At 39.5% G+C, this 21,989-nt stretch overlaps 3 protein-coding genes across 3 annotated transcripts in view; 2 read left to right on the forward strand and 1 right to left on the reverse strand.

Annotated features, from left to right (window-relative positions):
- The window catches only part of LOC133440368 (zinc finger protein 37-like), an 801,383-nt gene that overhangs the window by 345,443 nt on the left and 433,951 nt on the right, over window positions 1-21,989 (reverse strand). The window lies entirely within an intron of this gene.
- Window positions 3,356-13,719, forward strand: LOC133424047 (zinc finger protein ZFP2-like). The gene is made up of 2 exons (XM_061714432.1): window positions 3,356-4,522; window positions 12,345-13,719. The coding sequence occupies exons 1-2, from the start codon at window positions 3,692-3,694 to the stop codon at window positions 13,494-13,496; spliced, it is 1,983 nt and encodes a 660-aa protein (XP_061570416.1). The 5' UTR covers window positions 3,356-3,691; the 3' UTR covers window positions 13,497-13,719.
- On the forward strand, window positions 20,924-21,772 carry LOC133440363 (zinc finger protein 567-like; the record flags this gene model as incomplete). Its single annotated transcript, XM_061717609.1, has 1 exon — window positions 20,924-21,772. A coding segment is annotated over one exon (849 nt), but the record flags the coding sequence as incomplete, so codon positions are not given.

A 21,989-nucleotide genomic window follows, 5' to 3' on the forward strand; every position in this document is an offset into this window, starting at 1 on the left:
GACATCTTAATGATGAAGAGGACCACGCCCAACCAGGAAGTTACAGTAACATCTCTGGAGTGACTTGCAAATTCATGAGGTGAGGTCTGTTTTTTTTATGTTTAGTTAAAAACCTATGAATCTGACAAAACCAATAGTGGTAAATATTTTGTGTCTTACGGTGTGACAGTATTTGCATAAAAAAAATATTTTTCTCAGATTTTACTCATTAATTCTTAATAATCACTGCTGCTATGTGGCTAATTACATGCTAGCTATAGGCTAGCAGTTTTTAGTTTGCTAATAAATTAGCTAAACTGATCAAGATGTCATACGGTGTGACAATGTGTCATGTGGTGTGACAGGTTTTCCAAGTCACACCGTATGACATTCACTTTATTTTACATGAATATTTGGTAACTTTACAATAAGGGTCCTTTAATTAATGCTAGTTAATACATTATTAAGCATTAATTAACATTTAAAAATATATTAAAAATGATTATTATGTATTAGTAAGCAATTAATTAATGTTTATTACTAAAAGCTAGTTCATAAATTATTAAGCATAATAATGTAATTAGTTATCATTATGTATGCATTACTCTTAATTAATTATTATTAATTATACATTAGTTAATATATTAATGCTTAATAATGTGCTAACTAACATTAATTAAAGAACCCTTATTGTAAAGTGTTACCGAATATTTATATATTTAAAATGTTTGAGAGAAAAAAATATTATCTATATGATGAATAATATACTTTACAAGTTTATATTTAATGCAACCATGTTTTACAGTTGTCCATACTGTTCTAAAAGATTTTTTTCCTGCATTTCTTGTCAGAGTGAGGCAGATATGTCCAGCAAGGAAAGGACACGCAAGTACAGGGAAAGACTGAATGCAGACCCTGTGACGAGAGAGGATCTCCTCAGGGAAAGAAGAAAAAAGTAAATAGATTATGCCAGTTCACATAGGACAGACACAGGAGAGGTTGAAGGTCTCTAGGCCACAACCAGCATAGTAATAGCATAGTAATATTGTGATTACTATTACAACTACTTACTACAGTATGATATTGAATCTGAAATTAAATGTTAAAAAATCTTAGTCATTGTATATTTTCCTTTAACAGGTATGAAGAGAAGAAACAAAAAGGAAAAAATGACCCTCGCAGTGTCAAATCACTTCCTCCTTCTAAGCAAGACACATTGAGGGAGAAATGGAGAAATGCACAAAGGACACACAGAAAAAGAAAACATGAGCTTGATGCTGTAATGAACTTGACCCCTCCATCTCTTGAGGTTTCACTAAATGAAGATGACATTGCACCACCAATAAACAGCTCCACACCTCCAGAGCCTTCTGTCTCTTCACATCCCTCCACCACTCCTCCTGCAAAGCCCCCTTTGATGGAAAGTGCTCTATAAATTAAAATTATTATTTCTATTATTACAAAACAAATTTTAAATGTCATGATTGATGTGATTAATGTATAAATTTGACATTCTAATTAACTGTTTGCTACAAAGGTGTCACTGTCATGACACCTATATATAATATATATATATATATATATATATATATATATATATCTCATTCAAGAAAGGTGTACTTGAAAACAGGGTTTTGTTTCTGTAACTCATATTTGTTTGTATCTGTAACCGTAGTTTTGTAAACTTGTACATAGTAGTAGCTATTAAATATTTAGCTGTATGAAAGTGAGCTTGCAAGTGTCTGAATGCACAGACTTGTAAAACGGAGTTTGCACACATGTAGAAGTTTACGAAACTAAGCTTACAGATAAATGCTTGTACTTAAAAGTTTGCAAAACTATAGTTACAGGTACAAACATAAATGCACAGCTTTACAAAACTATAGTTACAGATACAAAACCCTGTTTTCAAGCACTCCTTTCTGAATGATACAATATTCCATAAAAAAGGTGCAACCAAATCATGTGCTGGTGCAACCAACTTTCTCAGTTGTTGCACCAGTGGACAACCTAGTCTGGAGTCTGTGCAAGACATTTTTGACCTTCTAAAGCTGTATTTCCACACTTATTTTCATCCTGTCACTTAATGGAAATGAACAAATGAACACAGGCAGACCACGGTGTTAATTTTGAACACATCTGCTCTTGTTCTCTATCTTAGATGGACACGGAGAATCAGTTCTGCAGTCCAACTGAAATGGAGACAGTTGTCAACAGTGAGAGGGTAAGTTGAATGTAATGTAGACATTTGATGGAAATTAGTTGGTTTTTTTTTTTAGTACTTTTAAGATAAATACATATGATTCTGAAATGTCTTGCTGCTCAAACTGTCTGGTAACAATAAATGTTACAATAAAAACATTCCAACAGTGTCAGAAACATAGCCTGGTGTGTGCAACTGTCTCCCCCTTGGACAAGTGTCTCCAGTGTGTGGGACCTGTGTCCTCCCTCAAGTGGCTTGGCTATAAATGCAGAGGTGAGATATTAAATGAATTGGCTCTGTCTGGTGAAAGGTAGTAGGTGTATGTGCTGTGTTCTGTGGTACGATTAACCACTCTATTAACACCTATGGAGAATGATCCTGGTACAGCATAGGCTACTGTACCTACTATTGTTTCAGTTTAACTATGGTGTCATTATCAAATTGAAGACAGCTACCTTACTTTATTAGAGTGAGATTGATTGCAGTGTGTGTCATATATGTCATCTAATTCAGATTACATAAAGATGTTTCATTCTGCCTTATTGGCACTGACCAGTTCTGCGAGGGTCATACTGTAGGTTTTCCTCAATCCACCTTGTTCTCCACTTGGATGTGCGAACATTTACATCAATAAGTGTCAGTGAGTCGGTGAGGTGCTCAAACTCGTAGTCTTTCACTTTGTTTTTTAAATCAGTCACATATGCATCAACAGTCTCTGATATTCCTTGCACTTGAATAAAGAACAGGTGCCTCAAATACGTCACATTTTTCCTTGGCTCACAATGTCGGCGGAAAAGTTCTTTCAATGTATCATAGTCATCTACGTCTTCATCAAAGTCAAAAGTGTTATATACCTTTAATTGCTTCGTCCCCGGCCACATGTAGGAACGTGGCTCTTTTCACTGAATTAGACTTTTCGTCGATTCTGCTGGCGACAAGAAACAGTTCAGATCTCTGGATCCAGACTCCAATTTTCTGCTAGGTTTCCTACAGTCACAGTGCCACCTAATGGTCACACAGAGTAATGCACTTGTTTTCAAATATACTACATAGCTGAAGGGGAAGACAGAAGGTTCAGGACAAACTTTAAACCCCACAAATACAACCAAACAATCAACAGTGGGAAACACTTTTGACCTGTTAAAATCCTGTCTTTTTGTGATTCCAGAACTCCCACAAGAAAATGTTTGTAAGGTGGAGGAGGACGGGGTTTTCAGTGACCAGCACCTGGATAACCTGGAGAGGAGCTGCAGCCCGGACCAGGAGGAACCAGGGCATCCACAGACTACAGAACTGGAGGAAGACTCCAGCGGTCAGGAGATTAAGCACGAGGACGTAGAGGTGGATGTTCCATTGGTCAATGTCGCTGTTGTGAAAGTTGAAAATGATGAACCAGGACCAAACTGTGTCCAGCTGCTGTTGCACACTTCTCCTGAAGCTCAAAACAAAGATGAGGAAGGGACTGAAATTTAACGCTCAGACTCCAGTAAAACTGCAGATCCGGAGCCGATGAGACGACACAGTGACCACGAAGATGCTGGTGTCCCGTCAGACAGCAACTGTAAATCAAAGTTGATCAGGACCCACGCGGGGAAGAAGGCATTTTCTTGCAGCACTTGCAGGAAAGAGTTCAGTAAAAGTAGTATTTTAATGGATCACATGAAGATCCACACTGGCAAAAGGCAGTACCTGTGCAACACCTGCGGAAAATCGTTTAGAAAGTCATCAACGTTCAAGAAGCATAAAATTATCCACACCGGCGAGAAGCCCTACATCTGCAAAACATGTGGAAAAAGTTACACAGAACATTCCACCCTGATTATTCACTCGAGGACCCACACTGGTGAAAGGCCGTACCTGTGCAACACCTGCGGAAAAACCTTTACTAAATCATCAAATCTTAAACGCCACATAACCACGCACACGGGCGAGAAGCCCTATATCTGCAAAACATGTGGAAAAAGTTACAGGCTACATTCCACCCTGCTGACTCACTCAAGGACCCACACTGGCGAAAGGCCGTACCTTTGCAACACCTGCGGAAAAACCTTTACTACATTATCAGCTCTTAAACGGCACATAACCACGCACACGGGCGAGAAGCCCTACATCTGCAAAACATGTGGAAAAAGTTACAGGCAAGTTTCCCACCTGGCGGTTCACTCGAGGATCCACACCGGTGAAAGGCCGTACCTGTGCAACACCTGCAGGAAAACCTTTACTAAATCATCACATCTTAAACGGCACATAACCACGCACACGGGCGAGAAGCGGTATTTGTGCAAGACGTGCAACAAAGGTTTTAGCCGCAGATTTGATTTGCTGAGTCACATGAAAAATCACCCGGAGGAGAAGTCTGGTGACTCGTGACAAATGAAGCTCATGTTGTCGTCCTCCGGGGGCAGCTGTCCACTCCTGTCTGACCCACAGAAGAAGAACCCGCAGAAGTCCAACCACCACCTCCTGTGGCTGATGAGCCTAATCCCCTCCCCACAAGGGTTGCAGGTTCAACCCGGATTTATGCTTCTCCGTCAACTTGACGCAGAGGGAACGATTTGGTTGTGTACTTTTTTTAAAGTTCTGCATTGAGGTTGTTTGAATCCCTGTTCCTTCTTAAAATTGTATTATTTGTTGCTGTTGGTAACTTGTCGTCTCCACGGTGCAAATAAAGAGCTGTTAGTATTTGCTGAAGTTTCTTTAAACGTTTATTTCGTTCATCTACAAAGCCTCTCTCACACGTCCTTTTTCCCATCTGTTTATTCTTCATTCACATTCTCTTTGTAAAGTTAATCTGCACTAACCTCTGAGCGGAGTAGATGGAGAGAGTTTAACAACATGGAGCATGTTGTTAAACTCTCTCCATCTACTCCGTTCAGAGGTTAGTCCAAGTTTGATATTTTTACATGTTGAGTTTTTACAACGTTCCTCTGAAAAATATGAAGAATCTTCAGAGAAACGAGGACAAAAGAAGAAACGCAACCATCAACACATCAGAAACAGAACAGCCAACCATCTGTCACCATTTTATAAACTTTAATGTCTGCAGCATTAAACAAAAAACCTTGAAGATTTCAGAAGTCAGTGCAGTCAGATACGGTTTGCTTTTATTTCCCTTTTTAAATGTTTTTATTGATTTAGAAAACAAGAACATTTGGTTTAAAGGTGAATGAGGAAATGAGTGTGATGTGAGATACACATCACGATACTTGAGTCACAATACAATACGATATTGCGGTATCCAAATTTTGCGATATATTGTGATGTTATACACAGTTCGCTGAAAACTGTAAAAGGGTTTAAGCATTTTAAATCTGAGCTGTGCGTACATCAGATTATCGTGTAATTCATCGGACAAACTAAGCACACGATGCAAAACAATGTAATTCAAATGATCCATGCTGTTATTGTAACTATACAAGCTAAAGTTACAAAATATTTGTGTACGTTTTTCACATTATTTACATAATATAATATATAATTAATAATATTATTTAATCGCATGTATAAAATCAAGTTGTACTAGATTTACAACTCGTCTGACACATGATTTATTATAAAGCTGATGTTGAGATCCGTGTTGAAGCTGCAGATCTGCAGGTTGGAGAGCAGGAAGAAGAGGGAGGATCATCGGGATCAGATTCCAGGAAGTGGACAGACTTTGGATTTAACCCTTTTATATCAGACATCCGTTTAGGACTAAATGTGTTTTTACCTCAACTCATATTTAGTAAGAAATAATCATGAAAAATGTAATTAAATTTTCATTTTACATGGATGCATTTTTTTATTGTTTATAATTCTGCAATGTTATTATTTAGAAGAGCAGCAGTGCCCCCTGGTGGTGATTTATAAAAGCTCAACATAAACCCAAGAGTGAACAATCTATCGTAATAATAATAAAAACACAAATAAAAAAAGACTTTAGTGCATCAACAAGAGGAAAGTTGTCAGTGACGCAGATTATTGGTACAGCGTGATCAGTACAACCAGCATTTAGCTCAGAAAACAATGTGGAAAGAGAAATGTCATCAAATGAAGTTGAAAAGTGGAGATGCACTTTTGTCCTTTATCCTCAACTTCCTCAATCACGTTATTTTGATCCAGTTTGTTATTTCACTGGTCTTGGCTTCATCAAATGACACATCCAGGGACAGAAGCCGTGCATAGGTGTTCATCCTGTCCAGGTGTTGGAAGGTGAAGTGAAGCCGAAGCCATCGCTTCATCCACTGATCTGTTGGCACGGTAGGAAAACTGATAGGAATCCACTGTGTCAGGAACCATGGAGTTGATGTGGGTTAAAAAAAGATGATCTGCTCTGTTGGTCTCTGGAGAAGGTTTAATGAAAATGTCTCTCCACATTTCTAGTCCATGAAAGAAGCAGATTTTATGTCCATCAAATGCAGTGTCCATTGTTTTTGATAACTTCCTGCTACAAGGAGCCTCAGAGACTGAAGCACAGGTTGGAGATTCCTTCTGTAGCAGAAACTTGCAGTTCCTCAAAACCTTGTGCAACAAGCCTGGCTTTTGGTACCAGTCCATTTTCCATCTCTTTCAAAGTGCAAACTCAACGAGTGGAGATGCACTTTTGTAATAATAATAATAATAATAATAATAATAATACAAAAAAAAATAATATGATAATGGAGGGAGGACTTTGCTGTTTCAGAGCTGAGACCACTTGCCTTCATGGAGAGGGACATGAATTCCTTCATGAATAAGGACTAAAAATAATGTTAAAGGTATTTGGAATATATTGAATGATGTCATTAGGAAAAGTTCAAGACAGACTAATTATCCACAATATTTAACCAATAACAATGAAGTCATTAATGATATGATATGATATGATATTCAATGTTTCTCACAGCTGTGGAGGAGAGAGAAATCATAGATATTGTAAGTAAATGTAAAAACAAGGTGTCAACTGACTGTGGTGATATGACAATAGTCAAAAAGGTTATTGATGGATTGTTAACTGACATACAGCTGTAATCAGTCGCTCAGAACTGGGACATTTCCAAAAATAAATGAAAACTGCAAAAGTCATCCCACTGTACAGAACTGGAGACAGACACCAATTCACTAATTACAGGCCTGATTCTTTACTCCCAACATTTTCTAAGATCGTAGAAAAAGTATTTATTTACAGGTTGGACAAATTAATGCCAATCAAAAGACCAAGCCCCTAATTACGCATTAAACTTCTTGCTTTATATAATTCCAACCTGCCACAATACGAGGAAAAAGAGGCTTCAAACCCCTGCAGAAAACCTGTGGGTGATTCATGCATGAATGAACCGTCATTCTGAGTTTGGGGGTTAGTTTGGGATCTTTATTCCCTCTAGTGGTTAAATGTTGGAAACTGCAGCTTTAAATGTGTCTTGTATATCTATATATTTCACACCAAAATCATGTTAATTGATCCTCATTTCCTTCCCTGTGTTCCCTCTGGTCGTACCATCCGAAGTTTACCTTCCCTCTGACTTAACTTACTTTTTTATTTTAATGCCAATCGGTGACTCATGAGTCCTGCATGTGCACGTCAATAATAAATCCACCGACTGGAAGCGCTGAACTAAACTAAGTTGGATATTTAAATGTTTTAATGTCTCAAAGACTTACCATGTGTATTATTTTGAAGCCCATTGCAATAAAAGTTTCTTAACAACATAAATGTTTTATGACAAATAATAAAGAACACATGAATTAAAAAATATTTTCTTTTTTTTATTGATATTAACAATCAGAAGCTTATCATATAAATTGTGTCAGCTCTCATTGTGTCGTAAAAAATAAAACTCTGTCTAAACCTTCTTGCTTGTGTTGTTTTCTCAGATGTAAATCACTTTGGATAAAAGCGTCTGCTAAATGACAGAAGTCGTAGTAAACCAGTGATGGAAAGAATGTTGTATGCATTTTGTTCTAATTACTTTAGTTGGTAAATGAAATACTGACTGTAACTGCGAGAAGGAACTATGTCATTTGTTCAGACTCCACTGCAGCCCTTCAGAGTTTGACTTCAAATAAAACAACAAGAGAAGATCTAGTGTTGGAAATATTAATGGTGTTGTGGAGGTTATGCAGAACTGGAATTACTGTGCAGTTTTGTTGGGTTCCTGCCCACATGGGTGTTGATGGCAATGAGAAAGCAGACAATATTGCTAAAAGAGCATTGAAATTGAGTAGTGAGGCAATTATGGAAATTCCTTTTGGTAAAGGTGAAGCAAAATCATGAATTAGAAAGGCAGTGAGGGATTCATGGCAGAAGGTGTGGGACAACGGTGTAAAAGGGAGACATTTTTATAACATACAGAAGTCAATAACGTGAAGGTTTTCAAAGGAAAGTGTAGGAGAGAGGAAGTCATCATTTCTAGATTAAGATTAGGTCATACTAGTTTAAAATCAACTCTGTATTTAATGTCAAAGTCCGTGTGTGATAAATGTGATGAGTGTGATGTCACAGAGAATGTAGAGCATGTGATTCTTAAATGTGGCAAGTATGAGGTAGAAAGGAACGCTTTAAGAGACAGGATGTACGAGCTGGGACGGGAATGGAGTTTAGTAGGTTATTAGGGAGGAGTGAGGTGATGAGGGATTGTTATAAGGAAATCCTTGTCTTTCTTAAAGATGCAGGGATAGATAATAAGATTTAAATGTGGTTATCTTATTTCATTTAGGTATTTCCTTTTCCCCCCCCTTTAAGTTAGACTGTAACCTGGTGTAATAATGATCCTGATGTTACACACTCCGGTACAGCAGGTGGCGGTAGAACCTAATAACGTTGGTTGTGATCCGCCATTAAACCTAGAGAAGAAGAAGGAGAGGACGGTTCTGTTGTTTCCTTTCTTTTTCCTCTTCAACAATGTCTAAGGTGAATCATCTGAGAGAGTTTATCGGTCAGCGACTAACAGCAGCTGCTGTAGAAATATTGTCAGTGTTTGAAAAAAGCATCTTGGAGTATGAAGAAGAGCTCGACCGTCAGCGCAGACTGTTGGACCTCGCCTGGAAACCTGAAATCAGACTCCACAGAGTCGGTACGTAACCCTGGAAAGTTGAATGAATGAACACATGAGTATGACTCCTACAAGATCCCTTTGTTTCCAGTTAAAAGCCGTGGTGATGAAGCAAACCAACTAAATGGGAAACTCCCCAGCTCAAGCAGCTGCTGATGTGGGATTCGGAAACATCCCGAACTAACTTGTTGTTCTGTTTACTTGGTGCTGCCTTTCATGGTCCATTCAGACTCTGGACCAGACTGAGATTTCACACTTTACACTTTATCCTTTATTATGTAGAAAAGATATAGATCACACTGGCTCCGTGTAGATTTTTTATTTTTTAGATTCATTAATTCAGCACAGTATAAAAACAGAAGAAGTAACATACAAATGTAAAAGAGAGATTGGTAATGTGCTAGGCTGAGGCAAAAAGCCCAAGGGGCTTATACGAGGCCTCTACCTGTAAAATACAGCAAAAGATTGTACAAAGATTTAAAACATGCAGAATACATGATTGCAGTCTAAAGACAAAGCAAATAAACAGCAGCAAGAATAGAATACATGGTATCTACCAGAGGTGTCTTCAGTATTCACATTCATTACTCAGGTAGAAGTATAGATACTACTAGAGTTTAAAAATACTCCTGTAGAAGTTGAAGTATCAACTCAAGTTTTTTACTCAAGTAAAAGTATAAAAGTACTGGTTTCAAAACTACTTAAAATATAAAAGTAAAAGTAATGTAAGGGGGAAAAAAGCCATTAAGGACAAAAGCCATTGAAAATGAATGCAGCTTAGTATAATGTAAAAAATTAAAGAACCATATATGTAACTATTGAGCATTAACATGTGTTTCAGAGAGCAGGAGATATGATGACTAGTTGCCTATAAGTAATATCAGAGGCATACAACATCCCTATAAAATCTGTTGTCAAATATCTTGTCATTTCCATCTCTAAAGATTCAGCAGAACGTGAAAATAAAAATGTGTGGAGGGTAATTAATGAATGCCAAAACAAACTTAACTCCTGGTTATTAAGAGACATCAGTTTATTAGGTCGTATCTTCTTAACCAAAATGGAAAGTCTCTCCAGATGTATTTATCCAGCAAACTCGTTGTCTATTCCCAATAACGTAATCAAAAACATTGATCGGGTTAACTTTGATTATATCTGGAGAAAGAAAATTAATCACATTAGGAAAACTGCACTGACCAAAGAATTCAAAGATGGAGTCCTGCAAGCTATAGATTTAGATTTTATTAATGGAAACCAAAAAAATGAACTGGTCGAAATGTTTTCTACACAATAAGAGCTTTTGGTATCATATCCCCAGAGTAATTTTTTTTATATAGATATCTTTATTGAGGGCATTAAAAAAAGAAAAAAAGAAGATTTACAATAACAATATAATTATCAATATTTCCCCCCCTTTTTTTTACTTTTCATAACATTAATGAAACCAAAATAAATAAATAAAAGAGAAAAAAGAAAAATAAGAAAAAGAAAAAATAAATTAAAAAAAGGAATAAATAAATAAGTAAATAAAAATAAAAACAACAGCACACCCTCTCCCCTTCCCTCCGTCACATGGTCAATAAATTACATCATTCAAAATCATTTAATATATGTCTATTAATACTAGAACAAAAATGAATAATAAATATAATCAAGTCCTGTGTAAACACATTCATTAATACAGTAGATGATTCAGATCATTTCAGTTCAGAGTCATTTTTAATAAACTGGGAGGCATTGAACTGTTACTAAGATGCAACTTTACCGTTCAAATTTCATGCTTTAGACTTAATCGTTTATTTTGTAGAAAAGATGCAGGTCACAGTGTGAGATGTTAGATGACACTGGCAAAAAACGTGATGGTTGGAGGATACTCATATATGTGTTCATATGCTGTACTTGTTGTTAGATCGTTATATATGACACGGAAGAAGCCATTTCTGGAACAACAACTTTATTCTTCAACTGTCTCGATACCAACGCAGTAACACAAGAGTACAGTCACAGTGCCGCCTAATGGTCACACAGAGTAATGCACTTGTTTTCAAATATACTACCGTATTTTCACGACCATTCGGCGCACCGTGTGAAAAGGCGCAGCCTCATTTTTGTCAAAGGGGCAGGCAGGAAACAGGAAAAAAAAAAGGAAAAGAAAATACTGCTATAAATTACAGCCACCCCACACTCAAATGTACTGAAATGCATTTTTTTTCTCCATTTGGTAAATCTCATTTTTAGATTTAAAACACACATACGGCGCACACGCAAAAACACACACGCGTGCTGCAAAACACACACGCCCGCTGCAGAACACGCACACAAGAGTGCTTATTTAAAAATAGAGCAGGAGCAAAACTTAGTTTGATTGTATTTTATTTCAGTTTTTACATTAATCAAACCCTTCAAAGTCCCGTCTTTCCCCGGCGCGGACCCCGTCTTTCCCCGGCGCGGACCCCGTCTTTCCCCGGCGCGGATCCCGCCTTTCCCCTGCGCGGATCCCGCCTTTCCCCGGCGCGGATCCCGCCTTTCCCCGGCGCAGATCTCGTCTTTCCCCGGAGCGGACCCCGTCTTTCCCTGGCGCGGACCCCGTCTTTCCCTGGCGCGGACCCCGTCTTTCCCCGGCGCGGATCCCGTCTTTCCCTGGCGCGGACCCCGTCTTTCCCCGGCACGGACCCCGTCTTTCCCCGGCGCAGATCTCGTCTTTCCCCCGCGCGGACCTCCTCTTTCCCCAGCGCTGACACCATTTCATGAAGCGAAAGCACCAAGACAGACTTCCATGAAAATGTTCAATTTTAATTTCTTCCGCCAGCGCTACTGCTTTCAGTTTGAGGATGGTCTCATTCACGTCCGCAACTCACAGGTGCTTCACATGCCCCCTTCTCCCTTTACCGTTCTCATGGTGGCCGTCCGCCTTACATTACCGTAATACAGGTAATAGATACGGCGCACCGTTTCATTGGGCGCACATTTATAAAAGGAAAAAAGAATTTTATGTGCGCCTTATGGTCGCGAAAATACGGTACATAGATGAAGGGGAAGACCGAAGATTCAGGACAAAGTTTAAACCTCACAAATACAATCAACAATGGGAAGCACTTTTGACTTGTTAAAATCCAATCGTTTTGTCCCTTTTTGTAATTCCAGAACTCCCACAAGAAAATGTTTGTAAGGTGGAGGAGTACGGGGTTTTCAGTGACCAGCACCTGGATAACCTGGAGAGGAGCTGCAGCCCGGACCAGGAGGAACCAGGCCATCCACAGACTACAGAACTGGAGGAAGACTCCAGCGGTCAGGAGATGAAGCACGAGGACGTAGAGGTGGATGTCTCATTGGTCAATGTCGCTGATGTGAAAGTTGAAATTGGTGAACCAGGACCAAACTGTGGCCAGCTGCTGTTGCACACTTCTCCTGAAGCTCAAAACAAAGATGAGGAAGGAACTGAAAGTTTACGCTCAGACTCCAGTAAAACTGCAGATCCGGAGCCAATGAGACGACACGGTGACCACGAAGATGCTGCTGTCCCGTCAGACAGCAACTGTAAATCAAAGCTGACCAGTACCCACACGGGGAAGAAGGTATTTTCTTGCAGAACTTGCAGGAAAGAGTTTAGTAGAAGTAGTACTTTAGTGGCTCACATGAAGATCCACACTGGCGAAAGGCCGTACTTGTGCAACACCTGCAACAAAACCTTTACTAGATCATCACATCTTAAACGCCACATATCCACACACACGGGCGAGAAGCCCTACATCTGCCAAACATGTGGAAAAAGTTACACAGAACGTTCCAACCTGGTGGTTCACTCAAGGACCCACACTGGCGAAAGGCCGTACATGTGCAACACCTGCGGAAAAACCTTTACTAAATCATCAAATCTTAAAAGCCACATAACCACGCACACGGGCAAGAAGCCCTACATCTGCAAAACATGTGGAAAAAGTTACAGGCTACGTTCCCAGCTAGTGATTCACTCGAGGACCCACACTGGCGAAAGGCCATACCTGTGCAACACCTGCAGCAAAACCTTTACTAATTTATCAGATCTTAAACGCCACATAACCATGCACACGGTCGAGAAGCCCTACATCTGCAAAACATGTGGAAAAAGTTACAGGCTACGTTCCCAACTAGTGATTCACTCGAGGATCCACATCGGCGAAAGGCCGTACCTGTGCAACACCTGCGGAAAAACCTTTACTGAATCATCACATCTTAAACGGCACATAATCACGCACACGGGGAGAAGCTATATTAGTGCAAGACGTGCAACAAAGGTTTTAGCCGCAGAATTGATTTGCTGAGTCACATGAAAAATCACCCGGAGGAGAAGTCTAGCGACTCGTGACAAATGAAGCTCATGTTGTCGTCCTCCGGGGGCAGCTGTCCACTCCTGTCTGACCCACAGAAGAAGAACCCGCAGAAGTCCAACCCCCACCTCCTGTGGCTGATGAGCCTAATCCCCTCCCCACAAGGGTTGCAGGTTCAACCCGGATTTATGCTTCTCCGTCAACTTGACGCAGAGGGAACGATGTGGCTGTGTACTTTTTTTTTTTTTAAAGTTCTGCATTGAGTTTGTTTGAATCCCTGTTCCTTCTTAAAACTGTGTTATTTGTTGCTGTTGGTAACTTGCTGTCTCCACGGTGCAAATAAAGGTTTGTTAGTATTTGCTGAAGGTTCTTTAAACGTGGCAGTTTATTTTGTTCATCTACAAAGCCTCTCTCACACGTCCTCTTTCCCGTCGTTCTTCTTCACTCACATTGGCCGGGTTTCCCAGATCCAACCTCTCTTAAGGATTTAAGAGAGGTTCAAAGAAGGTTTGAACTAAGAGAGAACCCTAAGATACGGGTGTTTCCCAGATGACTTCTTAACACCGTCCTTTAGTTTCGCTCTTTCAGACGCTCTTTGGAGCAGCTGTACGGTTCTGAAACCAAATGAATCGATGCCAGGCAAATCGATCACCGATCACTATCAGCGCATTTTCACACGCAGCACTGCTACCTAACGCACTAATTCACTGCTGCCTGTGCGTTATAATAAAAAATTAAGATGATAAATATAATTCAATGACCCTTTTTCATCCAAACGATGTGTTACTCCGTTATTTCTGGCTACAGTGAGGCTTTTTTTCCCCACACACGGAGACCGGGAGTAAACGGGGTGGGCGTGTGTGTGCGTTCAAAAACATGAGCCAAGAGAAGGCGAGTTTCGCAAATCGCAACGTGGAATTACAGCAAACCCTGGTTTTTCGCAGGGGTTATGTTCCAAAAAGAACCCGTGATAAGTGAAATTCTTTTTACAATTATAGAGGGCTTCAGATTGCAGAGATCATCCCCGCCTTGCACGTATTCCTCCTCTTCTGAATGATGCTGCATCCCGACTCGCGCTGTATACAGCGCGAGTCGGCAGGTGGGTTTTTTCAAGAGAAGAAAATAGTTATGGGTCGTTGTCTTCGCTCTTTTTTCTTCTGGGCAAAAAGATTCTTTAATATAAACCGACACCATTGATTATATTTGAGACTGTATGAACGATTCATCAAAGGATCCCGTTTATCAGCTGCTGCTTCCCTGTCATCACATAGGGGCTCGGGCTCGGGCACGGCGCAGGTGTCCCGGCTGCCTGACAGCCCGGTCCGACAGCACGTCCAGGGGACTGAAGTGCTGACGCACGAATGCGTTCATATAAACAGTTCTGCTTCGCGCACGGTGACGCGGTTGATTTGCAGCGAGAACATGCTGTATAGCAGCCAAATTATCAAATAAATGATATTCATGATGATCGTTTTATTTGTGCGTAATGCATAAAGCATATACAGGAACACACTTGTTATTCCTTATTTTTCTTTTTTCCCCCCTTTGCTGTCACCAATAAATGCTAAACAATATAAATCTAAAGTATAAAATAAATCAAAATTTGTGCGGGGTGCATTGTTTTAATATCTCATTGCTTGGTGTGATATTGATTTGCCTGACGCGGCTGGATCTGTGAGTCTTTGTTCACTAAGATGGTTGGAAAGACTGGGTCAGCAGCATCTTTCATTTCCTTCTTAATGAAAGAGATACTTAAGCTAAGAGCAACTCTGGGAAACGCGATTTTCTTTCACAGGCTCCTTAAGAAGGTTTGAAAGAAGTCTTTCGCTGTTAAGAACTACTTAACTGATCTGGGAAACCCGGCCATTGTCTTTGTAAAGTTAATCTGCAGCTCCATGTTGTTAAACTCTCTCCTTCTACTCGGTTCAGAGGTTAGTCCAAGTGTGATATATTTACGTGTTCAGTTTTTACAACGTTCCTCTGAAAACATGAAGAAACTTCAGAGAAACTAGGACAAAAGAAGAAACGCAACCATCAACACGTCATAAACAGAACAGCCAACCATCTGTCACCATTTTATAAACTTTAATATCTGCAGCATTAAACAAAAAACCTTGAAGATTTCAGAAGTCAGTGCAGTCAGATACAGTTTGCTTTTATTTCCCTTTAAAATATTTTTATTGATTTAGAAAACAAGAACATTTAGTTTGCAAATTAAATGAGGAAATGAGTGTGATGTGGGATACACATCACGATACTTGTCACGATACAATACAATATTGCCGTATCCAAACTTTGCTGTATATTGTGATTTTATACATAGTTCGCTGAAAACTGTAAAAGGCTTTACGCTTTTTAAAATCTGAGCTGCACATACATCAGATTATTGTGATAATTCATGGGGCAAACTAAGTCAAAACAATGCAATTCAAATGATCCATGCTGTTTTATTGTAACTATATAAGCTAAAGTTGCAACATATTTATGTATGTTTTTTATATTATTTACATAATATGAAATTAACAATATTATTTAATCACATGTATGAATTAAAGTAATCTAAATTTACAACTTGTCTGACACAAGATTTCTTCTAAAGCTGATGTTGAGATTCGTGTTGAAGCTGCAGATCTGCAGGTTGGAGAGCAGGAAGAAGAGGGAGGATCATCGGGATCAGATTCCAGGAAGAGGACAGACTTTGGATTTAACCCTTTTATATCAGACATCCGTTTAGAAAGAAACATTTCTTTTTACCTCATCTCATATTTAGTCAGAAATAATCATGAAAATGTAATTAAGTTTTCATTTTAGATCGATGAATCATTTTAATGTTTATATTTCTGGAATATTACACTCTCCATATGTAGAAAGAGCAGCAGTGCCCCCTGGTGGTGAGTTATAAAAGCTCAACATAAACCCAAGAGTGAACAATCTATCGTAATAATAATAAAAACACAAATAAAGAAAGACTTTAGTGCATCAACAAGAGGAAAGTTGTCAGTGATGCAGATTATTGGTACAGCGTGATCAGTACAACCAGCATTTAGCTCAGAAAACAATGTCGAAAGGGAAATGTCATCAAATGAAGTTGAAAAGTGGAGATGCACTTTTGTCCTTTATCCTCAACTTCCTCAATCACGTCATTTTGATCCAGTTTGTTATTTCACTGGTCTTGGCTTCATCAAATGACACATCCAGGGACAGAAGCCGTGCATAGGTGTTCATCCTGTCCAGGTGTTGGAAGGTGAAGTGAAGCCGAAGCCATCGCTTCATCCACTGATCTGTTGGCACGGTAGGAAAACTGATAGGAATCCACTGTGTCCGGAACCATGGAGTTGATGTGGGTTATAAAAAGATGATCTGCTCTGTTGGTCTCTGGAGAAGCTTTAATGAAAATGTCTCTCCACATTTCTAGTCCATGAAAGAAGCAGATTTTATGTCCATCAAATGCAGTGTCCATTGTTTTTGATAACTTCCTGCCACAAGGAGCCTCAGAGACTGAAGCACAGGTTGGAGATTCCTTCTGTAGCAGAAACTTGCACTTCCTCAAAACCTTGTGCAACAAGCCTGGCTTTTGGTACCAGTCCATTTTCCATCTCTTTCAAAGTGCAAACTCAACGAGTGGAGATGCACTTTTGTAATAATAATTACAATAATAATAAAAATAATATTATGATAATGGAGCGAGGACTTTGCTGTTTCAGGGCCGAGACCACTTGCCTTCATGGAGAGGGACATGAATTCCTTCATGAATAAGGACTAAAAATAACGTTAAAGGTATTTGGAATATATTGAATGATGCCATTAGGAAGAGTTCAAGACAGACTAATTATCCACAATATTTAACCAATAACGATGAAGTCATTAATGATATGAATGAGGTGGTTAATAATTTTAACAGGTATTTTGTGAGTGTTGGACCAAAGCTGGCAGAAAAATGTGTGATCCTGGATCAGCTGATGGATGGAAGGAAACATGAATAAGTAGAAATCCAGATTCAATGTTTCTCACAGCTGTGGAGGAGAGAGAAATCATAGATATTGTAAGTAAATGTAAAAACAAGGTGTCAACTGACTGTGGTGATATGACAATAGTCAAAAAGGTTATTGATGGATTGTTAACTGACATACAGCTGTAATCAGTCACTCAGAACTGGGACATTTACAAAAAAAAAAAGAAAACTGCAAAAGTCATCCCACTGTACAGAACTGGAGACAGACACCAATTCACTAATTACAGGCCTGATTCTTTACTCCCAACATTTTCTAAGATCTTAGAAAAAGTATTTATTTACAGATTGGACAAATTAATGCCAATCAAAAGGCCACGCCCCTAATTACGCATTAAACTTCTTGCTTTATATAATTCCAACCTGCCACAATACGAGGAAAAAGAGGCTTCAAACCCCTGCAGAAAACCTGTGGGTGATTCATGCATGAATGAACCGTCATTCTGAGTTTGGGGGTTAGTTTGGGATCTTTATTCCCTCTAGTGGTTAAATGTTGGAAACTGCAGCTTTAAATGTGTCTTGTATATTTATATATTTCACACCAAAATCAGTTTGATAGTTTGATAGTTTGATCAGTTTGATATTTAAATGTTTTGATGTCTCAAAGACTTACCATGTGTATTATTTTGAAGCCCATTGCAATAAAAGTTTCTTAACAACATAAATGTTTTATAACAAATAATAAAGAACACATGACTTAAAAAATATTTGTATTTTATATATTGATATTAACAATCAGAAGCTTATCACATAAATTGCGTCAGCTTTCATTGTGTAGGAAAAAATAAAACTCTGTCTAAACCTTCTTGCTTGTGTTGTTTTCTCAGATGTAAATCACTTTGGATAAAAGCGTCTGCTAAATGACAGAAGTCGTAGTAAACCAGTGATGAAAAGAATGTTGTATGCATTTTGTTCTAATTACTTTTGTTGGTAAATGAAATACTTACTGTAACTGCGAGAAGGAACTATGTCATTTGTTCAGACTCCACTGCAGCCCTTCAGAGTTTGACTTCAAATAAAACAACAAGAGAAGATCTAGTGTTGGAAATATTAATGGTGTTGTGGAGGTTATGCAGAACTGGAATTACTGTGCAGTTTTGTTGGGTTCCTGCCCACATGGGTGTTGATGGCAATGAGAAAGCAGACAATATTGCTAAAAGAGCATTGAAATTGAGTAGTGAGGTAATTATGGAAATTCCTTTTGGTAAAGGTGAAGCAAAATCATGAATTAGAAAGGCAGTGAGGGATTCATGGCAGAAGGTGTGGGACAACGGTGTAAAAGGGAGACATTTTTATAACATACAGAAGTCAATTAACGTGAAGGTTTTCAAAGGAAAGTGTAGGAGAGAGGAAGTCATCATTTCTAGATTAAGATTAGGTCATACTAGTTTAAAATCAACTCTGTATTTAATGTCAAAGTCCGTGTGTGATAAATGTGATGAGTGTGATGTCACAGAGAATGTAGAGCATGTGATTCTTAAATGTGGCAAGTATGAGGTAGAAAGGAACGCTTTAAGAGACAGGATGTACGAGCTGGGACGGGAATGGAGTTTAGTAGGTTATTAGGGAGGAGTGAGGTGATGAGGGATTGTTATAAGGAAATCCTTGTCTTTCTTAAAGATGCAGGGATAGATAATAAGATTTAAATGTGGTTATCTTATTTTATTTAGGTATTTCCTTTTTTCCCCCCTTTAAGTTAGACTGTAACCTGGTGTAATAATGATCCTGATGTTACACACTCCGGTACAGCAGGTGGCGGTATAACCTAATAACGTTGGTTGTGATCCGCCATTAAACCTAGAGAAGAAGAAGGAGAGGACGGTTCTGTTGTTTCCTTTCTTTTTCCTCTTCAACAATGTCTAAGGTGAATCATCTGAGAGTGTTTATCGGTCAGCGACTAACAGCAGCTGCTGTAGAAATATTGTCAGTGTTTGAAAAAAGCATCTTGGAGTATGAAGAAGAGCTCGACCGTCAGCGCAGACTGTTGGACCTCGCCTGGAAACCTGAAATCAGACTCCACAGAGTCGGTACGTAACCCTGGAAAGTTGAATGAATGAACACATGAGTATGACTCCTACAAGATCCCTTTGTTTCCAGTTAAAATCCGTGGTGATGAAGCAAACCAACTAAATGGGAAACTCCCCAGCTCAAGCAGCTGCTGATGTGGGATTCGGAAACATCCCGAACTAACTTGTTGTTCTGTTTACTTGGTGCTGCCTTTCATGCTCCATTCACACTCTGGACCAGACTGAGATTTCACACTTTACACTTAATCCTTTATTATGTAGAAAAGATGCAGATCACACTGGCTCCGTGTAGATTTTTTTGTGTAATTTTCTTCTTCTTTTTTTTTTTAGAGCAAATCCATAGTGTAATAATTTTGGAAGAAGAATATCAAAATAGTTCAAAAGCTTTGGATAAATCAAGAAAGATTCCCAAAGCGTATTCATTATTATTGATTGCAGTGTGAATTTTATCAACCCATTGAAGTAAAGCCATTTCTGTAGAATGATTTTCCCTAAATCCATATTGGTGTTTATACAGTATATTACAGTCCTGCAAATGTTTCATCATTCTGTTATAGAACAATTTCTCCAGGATCTTTGAGAAACATGGGAGAACAGAAATGGGCCGGTAGTTTCTAAATACACTATGGTCTCCAGATTTGTAAACAGGGACTACTTGGGAAATTTTGAGGTCATTGGGTATTATTCCAGTTTCTAGAGATTTGGTGAAAATATGGCCGCCTAAAGGTCACACAGAGTAATGCACTTGTTTTCAAATATACTACATAGATGAAGGAGAAGACCGAAGGTTCAGGACAAACTTTAAACATCACACATACAACCAAACAATCAACACTGGGAAGCACTTTTGACTTGTTAAAATCTGTCTTTTTGTAATTCCAGACCTCCCAAAAGAAAATGTTTTTAAGGTGGAGGACGGGGTTTTCAGTGACCAGCACCTCGATAACCTGGAGAGGAGCTGCAGCCCGGACCAGGAGGAACCAGGGCATCCACAGACTACAGAACTGGAGGAAGACTCCAGCGGTCAGGAGATGAAGCACGAGGACGTAGAGGTGGATGTCTCATTGGTCAATGTCGTTGATGTGAAAGTTGAAAATGATGAACCAGGACCAAACTGTGGCCAGCTGCTGTTGCACACTTCTCCTGAAGCTCAAAACAAAGATGAGGAAGGGACTGAAAGTTTACGCTCAGACTCCAGTAAAACTGCAGATCCGGAGCCAATGAGACGACACGGTGACCACGAAGATGCTGCTGTCCCGTCAGACAGCAACTGTAAATCAAAGCTGACCAGGACCCACACGGGGAAGAAGGTATTTTCTTGCAGCACTTGCAGGAAAGATTTCAGTAAAAGTTGTAATTTAATGGATCACATGAAGATCCACACTGGCGAAAGGCCGTACCTGTGCAACACCTGTGACAAAACCTTTACTACATTATCAAATCTTAAACGGCACATAACCACGCACACAGGCGAGAAGCCTTACATTTGCAAAACATGTGGAAACAGTTACACAGAACGTTCCAGCTTGGTGGCTCACTCAAGGACCCACACTGGCAATAAGCTGAACATGTGCAACACCTGCAACAAAACCTTTACTAAATTATCAGATCTTAAACGCCACATAACCATGCACACGGGCGAGAAGCCCTACATCTGCAAAACATGTGGAAAAAGTTACAGGCTACGTTCCACCCTGGTGGTTCACTCGAGGACCCACACTGGCGAAAGGCCGTACCTGTGCAACACTTGCAGCAAAACCTTTACTAAATCAACACATCTTAAAAGCCACATAACCATGCACACGGGCGAGAAGCCCTACATTTGCAAAACATGTGGAAAAAGTTACAGAGAACATTCTACCCTGGTGGTTCACTCGAGGATCCACACTGGCGAAAGGCCGTACCTGTGCAACACTTGCAACAAAACCTTTACTAAATTATCAGATCTTAAACGCCACATAACCATGCACACGGGCGAGAAGCCCTACATCTGCAAAACATGTGGAAAAAGTTACAGGCTACGTTCCACCCTGGTGGTTCACTCAAGGACCCACACTGGCAATAAGCTGAACATGTGCAACACCTGCAACAAAACCTTTACTAAATTATCAGATCTTAAACGCCACATAACCATGCACACGGGCGAGAAGCCCTACATTTGCAAAACATGTGGAAAAAGTTACAGAGAACATTCTACCCTGGTGGTTCACTCGAGGATCCACACCGGTGAAAGGCCGTACCTGTGCAACACCTGCAGCAAAACCTTTATTCAATTATCAGCTCTTAAACATCACATAACCACGCACACGGGCAAGAAGCGATATTTGTGCAAGACGTGCAACAAAGGTTTTAGCCGCAGAATTTATTTGCTGAGTCACATGAAAAATCACCCGGAGGAGAAGTCTGGTGACTCGTGACAAATGACGCTCATGTTGTCGTCCTCCGGGGGCA

The sequence above is a fragment of the Cololabis saira genome, chromosome 3, assembly GCF_033807715.1.
Source record: "Cololabis saira isolate AMF1-May2022 chromosome 3, fColSai1.1, whole genome shotgun sequence".
Classification (NCBI taxonomy): domain Eukaryota; kingdom Metazoa; phylum Chordata; class Actinopteri; order Beloniformes; family Belonidae; genus Cololabis; species Cololabis saira.